Here is an 8,692-nt window from a genome sequence, read left to right as displayed (position 1 = left end):
TCAGTAGCAGTTGTTAACTTGAGGGAAATTGGAATTTGTCATATGCCTGGGAGCTTTCACTGTATAAATAAGTGAGATTAATTAAAGGCATTACTGCCTGAGTTAAGTCCTTGCAGCTTGACTTCCTGTTCTCGCAAGTCCATGGCATTCATCATACATGCTATTCTTTATATTAACAGTTTGTATACAAAAGGAACTAATTATGAGATACTGTAATTTGGCTCTGTTCTCTTATGAAGGCATTGGAATAGCAGTTGGAGAGTAAAATAGTCTAAAACTATTCTTTGCCTACATATTACTTGCAAATTAGTAAATGTAACTTCTTTTACACAGCTGAAGAAGAATAGTTCAATTCAATTAACCTTTGCTTAGCAGAAGAATTAAAAAGCAACAAAAAAACAGAAAATCAAACAAACATGTCTAAATGCTGTTTAACAACTTAAGAGGAGGAAAGCTTTTCCAGAACCTGCTGCAAGTACCTGTAGACTGCAGGATGGCTGTAAACTAGCGCAGGTTGTGCCTACAGTTCTTTCTAAAAAAGCATTCTCCCTTTACCAGAAACTAGAGGTTTGAAGTTTATATATATAATTTAAAAAAAAAAAGTTTAATTTATTTTCAGTAAATAAAACATCTGCTGTTAAGCATCACAAACATTCTGTAGTAGTATTAGAAATACACAATAATGTATGTTTATACATTCAAGTGCATATACTATGCAAAATAATGTTTGCATTTTCATATTTTCTGCTCTATGAGATGTCTTGCTCTATTGGGAATGGCAAAGATCAGGTATGTTGGGATCTGTGAGAAACAGTGAGTCTTGTTAACAGATGCTGCATAGACTGTCAGACTGTATCTACGAAACTTCTCCCAATTCTAAAATCAATTTTATTGGAATAATTGTTATATGTATTTTCTGGAGCAGTAATTTGGAGAAGGAAAATCTTACATGTACAAACACAAATTGCTAATACTGCACAGATTTTTTTTGTGGTGACATTAGACATGATAATTTTCTTTACTGTTTTTCAGAAGTGTGATGATAAATTTGATCCTCCAAAATGCTATTATTTCAGTGCATACAAATATGCAAAAGAACTTGAGCATGAAACACATCTGATAAATGTTTTGTGATGTAGATGACTTGCCGTGTGTAGTGTAGCTAATTGATATTTGTGAAGTCAGAGGCTTTTGGAAACTACAGCTGCTAGTGAGAAGGAAAATGTATAGGTAGTGTTATCTTTCCTACAGTGACTTACCTTTTTAGGTAACACGTGCTCAGTCTTCATTCTGTTACCTCAGGACTACTTGAACTTCTTGTTAGTTGTCTTCCGATATATGTAATGGCCTCAATTCTACCTGTAGAACATATGAATTTGAGATATATTTGAAGCTGAGTAATTGAGAAGGCATGTGATTTCACTGCTGTGAAACAAGTGTTCTGACAAACTTTGGCACCTTAGGGATGGTTTCTGCCTGCTGAGTGTTGTGGTTTCTTGAGTGTATTTACACAGTGAGCACTGTAATTATTTTTATTTGTGTTTTCTAAGAGGGAGCTCATCCACCTGAATGCAAGGCCTGTGAGCGGATAGATATGTGTTGAATCTAAAGAGCTTTGTTTAGTGTTATGCTAGATGTCATTAAAAGACAAATGGAAGGTGAAACAGAGGAAGATAATGTAGTAGGTAGATCAAAGATGGAAGCTATACTTGTTTCATTGTCAGGGAAACAGAATGTCCTTTGGGGAAGGAAGATGAAGAATTAAGTTTAGGCAAGATGGAGCATGTAACAGTTGCAGTGATTTTTAGCAGTGGTAACTGACCTAGATCCTTGTCGTCTTGGCTCCCTACTAAATCAAGCTCTGAAAAAACTCACATTTGAACTTCAGGTGAGCATAGTATTTAATATCCTAATGGATTGTCAGCTGCTTCAAACTGTGTTGTGAAAACCAGTTCTTTAAAACAATGCAAGATCCAACATTTCTTTCAGAAAGCTATGTTAGAGCTTCTTCCTGTAGTGTGTTGCAAAATAAGTCTTAAGTGAAGGATTCCTTTCCTCCAAAGTGGCCTTTTCCATCTGCTTGTGGAGCTGTATTTTAAGGATAGACATCCTGTATGAGGAAATAGTCCTTATGCTGACTATAGGTGATCTGAATGTTTCTTTTTGTTTTGAGGTTTTAAACAAATATTACTAAGACAGATACTCTGTGTGATGTGGTTTAAACTGTTTTTAATAATTTGAGTTTACCAGAGTAAACCTACCAGAGTAGAAGAGAATAAGATGTTTTTAGGTGTACAGACTAGCATTGGTTTACCTTGTAAATCAAGTAAACTGGGGTCATGAGGCAGAGTAGTTTTGGAAAACTATTTAGATGGCACTTCAAAAACAAATATTTACAATTCAAGGCCCTGCTTGTAGCAAGCATATGAAGATGTAAGCCTGTTTCCTCACAACAGTCTTTAAGTGCTTAAAAAGCTCAACAGATGGGGCTGAGACAGTATAGACTACTTTTAAACTATATGAATGAACACACTACAGTTTTACTTCCAATATCTGTTTGTTAATAGCTCTTCTGTGTTTTTTTGGTTTTGTTTTGTGGGTTTTTTCTAGTCCAAGCCATATATATTTGACCGTGTATTCCAGTCAAACACATCGCAGGAACAAGTATACAACGATTGTGCTAAAAAGATTGTCAAAGGTAAGGTAAAAGAGCAACTTTAACCTTAAGGAAATGTCTCATATTTGTGTGGATTTCAGTATGAAAACTGATAACTTCTATTTCTCCTTTTTCCTTCTGAATGTTTAGTAAGAACCAACATGGATCATATCAGTATAAAATGATCCTGTAGTTCAGCTGATAAATTATGTCCATACTTAATTGTTGTTTCAGTCGATTGCAACCTTTAAATATATTTACCTGTCATGTTTTGGGTTTTTTTTTTCAGTTCTCTGCAAATGAAAGTTTAGAACAATTTGTCAGAAATTAATCAAAGTAACTCTTAGGGTTAGATTTGAGTTTTTTTCATTTCCCTGTCAAATTTATTGGGGAAAGCATCCTACGTTTGTTTGGAGGAATATAGGAGGAAAGGAAACTTGTGAAATAACGAGATCTTTTTAAGCTTGTTTACTTAATACACACTTTAAGGAGGATTTTACTTGAATGTCATTATTAGCTTCACAATTAAAAGTTTAAACCTGAGTCACTGCTGTGCAGGTCAGGGTGTACAGTTTCTGCGAAGTTGAATTGCCACAATTGGCCTAGTAGCTTCAGAAAATCCTATCTTACCACAAAGAAAGTTGTTACCACAGTAAGTTGTTGTAGTAAACAATTAGATAATTTCCTGAAAATAAAATGTATTAATTTATTTAGGAGATCAGTAATAAGTTCTAATTGAAACCACTTTCAAAACAACTTGAACAAAGCCTTGTCAGAAACCCCTGGAATACCAGCTATTAGTGACAAGAGAAGATTGGGTAAATGTAGGATATTTTTGATAATAGAAACGTGAATTGCTGTGAAAAACGATGCTGCTGCAATTATTTAATAATTATTTCATAAGTAATCAGGATTAGATCAAAATTTTGCTCCTTAAAAACTTAACTAGGAGCTGTAATGCTGCCTCATTCCTCCATCTAAAAGCTGACCTCTTGTTTGCTCTATGCAGCATTTCTAGGCAGTGCTGCATCATGTGGCACATGCGCTCTAGTGGTGGTACAGGTGGATCACGTATATGATGGGGTGGCAAAGAATTCCCCACTTGGAATTATTGTTTGTTACTTATGCTTGTTTTTGGAAAACAAAAGTTTACTTGCAGGATGTGATCATACAGTAACTGAATTGTAAACAAACAACCCCCCAGCCCCTCAATCTAAAACTCTGGGTTGTTTCATTGGTACTTAGAAATATAATCTTACAGTCAAAGAATAAGATGCTTGAAACTTATGGCGTAGCCTATTCTCTTCACATTTTAACAATTAGACTTTCCTGAAAGCAAAAAGTATTATTGTGTTCTCATTTATGGTTTCTTCTAAGTTATCAAAGACTATCTGTTCAACCTAGCAGTTGTATCAATTTATTTTTTGTTTGTGACTTTGTCTTGATTTTTCTGGTTGAAGAAACAGATGCTTCTAATACAGTAAACATATAAAATGCAGTTGATGGCTTAATGCATTAAAAGGGGTAGGGAGGAGCACCCTCCCTCTCCCCAGCTTTCGTGCAGAGTTCTCAAACATTGAATGGTTCAACTTGCCGAACATTTTAAGAACTGCCTGCTTGTGTTCTATTTAATTTGACTTTCCATTAGAATAAAAAAATTAGCCCTAATTAAATTACTCTTTTCCTTTAGATGTGCTTGAGGGATACAATGGTACAATATTTGCTTATGGACAAACGTCGTCTGGAAAGACACACACTATGGAAGTAAGAAATCTTCAAATAATTTTCCTCTTAATGTCACTGTCATCTCTTCTCATAACAGTAGTCTTATCTTTCTAGAGATAAAATGTCTGCTTATTTTCATTTTGCAATTTTAATTTTCTTTGCAACATTTTGATACCCAAAATGTATTTTTAGGACTGAGAATGGCAGTTGTTTTTTTTTTTAAGTTCTCAGTAGCAGAATAAGAAACAAAATAATATTAATAGCACATCTACACTTTAGTTTGGGGGATTTCTGAGGCTGTTCTTTTTACTTCTTGCAAATGTTGGTCCCAAATAAATGGTCAAGACTTCCCTTTGTAGATAAAATAAGGGCATACCTGTCAACATTTTTAAACTGATTTGTCTGTTAACTGTTTGTTTTGTCTTTGGGTATTGTTTGTGATACTAGATTCAGTATGAATGTTTCTACTTTTTGTATCTTTTTCTAATAAGGGGAAGCTTCATGACCCAGATGGAATGGGTATTATTCCAAGAATAGTGCAAGATATTTTTAATTATATTTACTCTATGGATGAGAATCTTGAGTTTCATATTAAGGTAAACTTTACTTATACTTACTTTATCTGTATTAAAACTGGAAGTAGTGTATGGTTAAATGGATGTTCTGTATCTGTTTCAAATGCCTGTGTCTTTAAAAATCTGAACATGAGTTATTTTTTAAGTAACTGACTCTTCTTTAAGAAGAATTATGTTAACACTTTAATCTTGTTTCCATTAAACATTGATGGTACCTATCCTGATAACCTGTAGCGGTGTTGATAATGTTTGAAGCTCTTGATTAGAAAAGTTACTTCTTAAAAGGTGCATTTTAGGTCAGCCTTACGGACTTGAGCTAGATGTGATGTTATGTGGGAGATCATAATAATCATACTGGATCCTTCTGATGAAAAAGCAAAGCATTTTTGCTTTCTGATGGTGTATCTTTATTCCCCTTCCCACTTCTAGGTGTCATATTTTGAAATATACTTGGATAAAATAAGGGACCTTTTGGATGGTAAGCCTTTTGTTTATATTGAACACAGAAAATAAAATTGTTCTGGAGAGAGATACTAAAAAACCCAATAACCTTATAATGATGCTAAGATAGGTATGCACTATGCTGATAACCTTTACCTGACAAGGGTTCATCAAAATGAGAAAGCATGAAGCTAATCTATATAGTATTACTAAAGCTGCAGTAGTGGTTGTCTCATGTGTATTAAGTTTTTACAAAGTGCTGCTGAGGAGTAATATCTATGGCTTGGACATGCTCGTTCATTTTGCAAAGAAATCATGTATACTTCACCTTTAGAACTTTTTGTCTTCCAGTTTCAAAGACCAATCTTTCTGTTCATGAGGACAAAAATAGAGTTCCCTATGTAAAGGTGAGTATCAATCTGATATGTTTTTATCTTTCACTCCTCCAGTATGTGTAACTTCTGGCTTGTTGATATGGGGTGTTTATTTGTTGTTGTTGTTGTTTTAAAGGGTTGCACAGAGCGTTTTGTATGTAGTCCAGAAGAAGTTATGGATACTATAGATGAAGGAAAATCAAACCGGCATGTAGCAGTTACAAGTAGGTATTATTTTTTGTCTCCTTCTAGTGCTTTGTTGGTTTGCTTCTGTCATGCCTTAAAAAGTAAGAAAGACAAAAGCAGTGAGTGAAATAATTGAGTTTTTTTGAAGGGTCTGGCATAAGCAGTTTCAGCATGTCTTTCAGAAACAAGTATTGAAATTAATTTCTTGTTAGATGTTGTTACGTAAGCTTGGATTGAAAGGAGAAAGTAAGTCATCAGTGAGGAGCTCTGGATCATTGGCAAAAAGGTGTTGTTTTGCATTAGGAATAGTGCAAAATCCCAGTTTGTGGAATTTGTTTCAATTAATCTATGAATTTCCAAGGAAGGCACTGTTGCTCATTTACAGTTTGGCTGTTCAGTTTAATGTTCTAAGAAAACCTGGTCAGAGTATCTATTCAGTGCTGCAGACTTCAGCAGCATCCCCATGTCCCAAGCTTTTTGGCCTGTGGCATGTAACTGAGATGTAAGGAGCTATGTCATAGGTCTCCCACAAGAAGCAGGACTGGGGAGTGATGGAGCGTTTAAAAGATAAAGCAAAGAAAGATAAGGTGCATGCAAAGTAATACTTCAGTTCTTGGCAGCTGAAGTCACTGTCACAAGTCTTGGAGAGCCAGTTTGAGGACAAGTTTCACAATCTTGCTGTGTCTAGTTCTTTACTCGGGAGAAGAGAATATACAGTCATTCAGAAAATTAAATAACTTTCCTCTTATTTCTTTCATGAAGAATAAAAAAATAATAAATGCTCCTTTTAAGGAATGACTCAGTTCTGCACTACCACTTTGTTGCTCTTAGGTAGTAATGTTCTGAAGTGGGGACCAGACTAAGTAATGGAGGAATAACAGAAATTTGTGTAGAAGGTTATTGTTCTATGTTGAAGTGCTTCTGTGGCATCAATAAGATGGTCCTTTTAGGCCTTTAAGGCATCCATGGTTAAAAGGAAGAAGAAATAGGCGGATGTTCTCATTCAGATGGCATTCAGCTTAACATTTGTTAATGAATTTAAATAATTATTTACATTCAGTATGTCTTGTTTACTCTGTATTTTTGTTTCACTGCGGGGATGGCGAGGGGTGGGGACAATAGGTATTTAAAGCAGGCAGGGGTGAGAGGTTATGACCATGAATTCCCCTTTTTCACAAAAAGATAAAACGTGGTACATTGTAAATCTACCAAAAAAGTACCTTCTGGTATCAGAATATAAATGTGCTTTCTGTTCTAATACAGTAATTTAAATGTGTGAAATGTATAGTTGACAGGTCAGCAAATCTTATCAGTGAGCTTATGTGGTATTAATAGAAGCCAAAGGGAGACTGGATCTTTGTTACTGAATTAGATTATACTGTTAGTTTTACTGTCATTGAGAGACTACTCTATATAGTTTGATTAGCTTTAGATCTGTCATTTCGCTGTGGGAAGATGCTGTTTGTTAAGTTAGTTTGGTTGTACAAATATTTTTGACAATTTATGTATTTTGGATTATAGATATGAATGAACACAGCTCCCGAAGTCATAGTATTTTTCTTATTAATGTAAAACAAGAGAATACTCAAACAGAACAGAAACTAAGTGGAAAACTTTATCTTGTGGACTTGGCAGGTAGTGAAAAGGTAATTCTAAGTTTCTTTTTCTGCTCTGACAAACTCTTGTCTATTCTGTACATCAGATGTTTTACTTAAATGTCATACCGATTTTTTCAGTTGTCATCTCTGAAGTATTTGAATTTTTACTTTGAAATGTGATTTCTTAATTGTAGTTTGGGTTGGCTATTAGATACTACCTCTTTAAGCTGATCTGCATTTCCGCAGTGAGGATTTGTAAATAAGAAATAGGGTGAGGAAATAGGCCACAGTTCAGTATCAGTATCTGTGAGATTAAAAACCTTTACAGGCATGTAGGCTAGATAAGTAGCTGTGTTTATTCTGTATTTCTTATTAATGGTCTTTTTTCCCTCATAAAATGCTTCCAGTTGAATTCTCATTAAAGTTGAGAAAAAAAGTTACGGAAAAAGGGCTGGGTTGTGGGTCTTATTTCTCTGTAGTTTAGTTCCTTCCACTGTTTTATTTCAAACTTTGCTTTTGTACTTTTCCCAGTCTTTTTGAAATACACAAGGTTTTCTGATGCCGTGTCTTAGATTGGTTTAAATGTAGGCAAATAGAATTGCTTAGTTGTGGTCATGGTAACTGCTTGGTGAGAAAAATAATAAAGGGAGGGTTATAGAACTGTAAGTCAAATTCAACCCGTAAGGCAGAAGAGCTAAGGTAGGCAGAATGGTGTCAGGATAGATTTTCTTCAGATTTCTGCTTATATCTAGTGAAGTTCCTAGAGCACTCATGTAGGTCAGATTCAGCCTCTAAAAGCTGTTCTCTCAAATTCTTGCTAATACAGACTCTGCTGTGTTTTCCAGAGGGGGTGGTGATGGTGGTGCATGGTTTGTTTTGTTAGTTTTTTTTGTTCTTTGTTAATGATGACCTCTGGAAAAAATATTCATAATGCGTATATTCCTTTTACTTTAAGGAATTAAAACTTTTTGACAAACTTAGAACAACTTCTGAAGTTGTTTATTTGATAGAAGTTTTTAACTATGCATGTATCTTTTACAAAAAGGCATGCTTTGCAAGGAAAATATTCACAGAAGTTTAAAAACTCAAACATCTTCAAACACCGCGTCCTGAATGAAAAACTGATGGTGAATCAGG

The 8,692-nt window shown here is 34.7% G+C and overlaps 1 protein-coding gene across 1 annotated transcript in view; it reads left to right on the top strand.

The window, feature by feature from the left end:
* The first annotated feature begins 756 nt into the window (after positions 1-756).
* The window catches only part of KIF5B (kinesin family member 5B), a 26,560-nt gene continuing 18,624 nt past the window's right edge, over positions 757-8,692 (top strand). The window contains exons 1-8 of the mRNA XM_010007038.1: positions 757-789; positions 2,611-2,698; positions 4,347-4,420; positions 4,873-4,977; positions 5,386-5,434; positions 5,749-5,804; positions 5,908-5,995; positions 7,479-7,603. Of these exons, the coding sequence (XP_010005340.1) occupies positions 757-789; positions 2,611-2,698; positions 4,347-4,420; positions 4,873-4,977; positions 5,386-5,434; positions 5,749-5,804; positions 5,908-5,995; positions 7,479-7,603 (618 nt within the window). The remainder of the gene's footprint in view (positions 790-2,610; positions 2,699-4,346; positions 4,421-4,872; positions 4,978-5,385; positions 5,435-5,748; positions 5,805-5,907; positions 5,996-7,478; positions 7,604-8,692) is intronic.

Source organism: Chaetura pelagica, unplaced genomic scaffold (assembly GCF_000747805.2).
Source record: "Chaetura pelagica isolate M959 unplaced genomic scaffold, ChaPel_1.0 scaffold17, whole genome shotgun sequence".
Taxonomy (NCBI): Eukaryota; Metazoa; Chordata; class Aves; order Apodiformes; family Apodidae; genus Chaetura; species Chaetura pelagica.
Note: the sequence above shows the minus strand (reverse complement) of the source record. Positions and strands in the feature narration are given on the sequence as shown.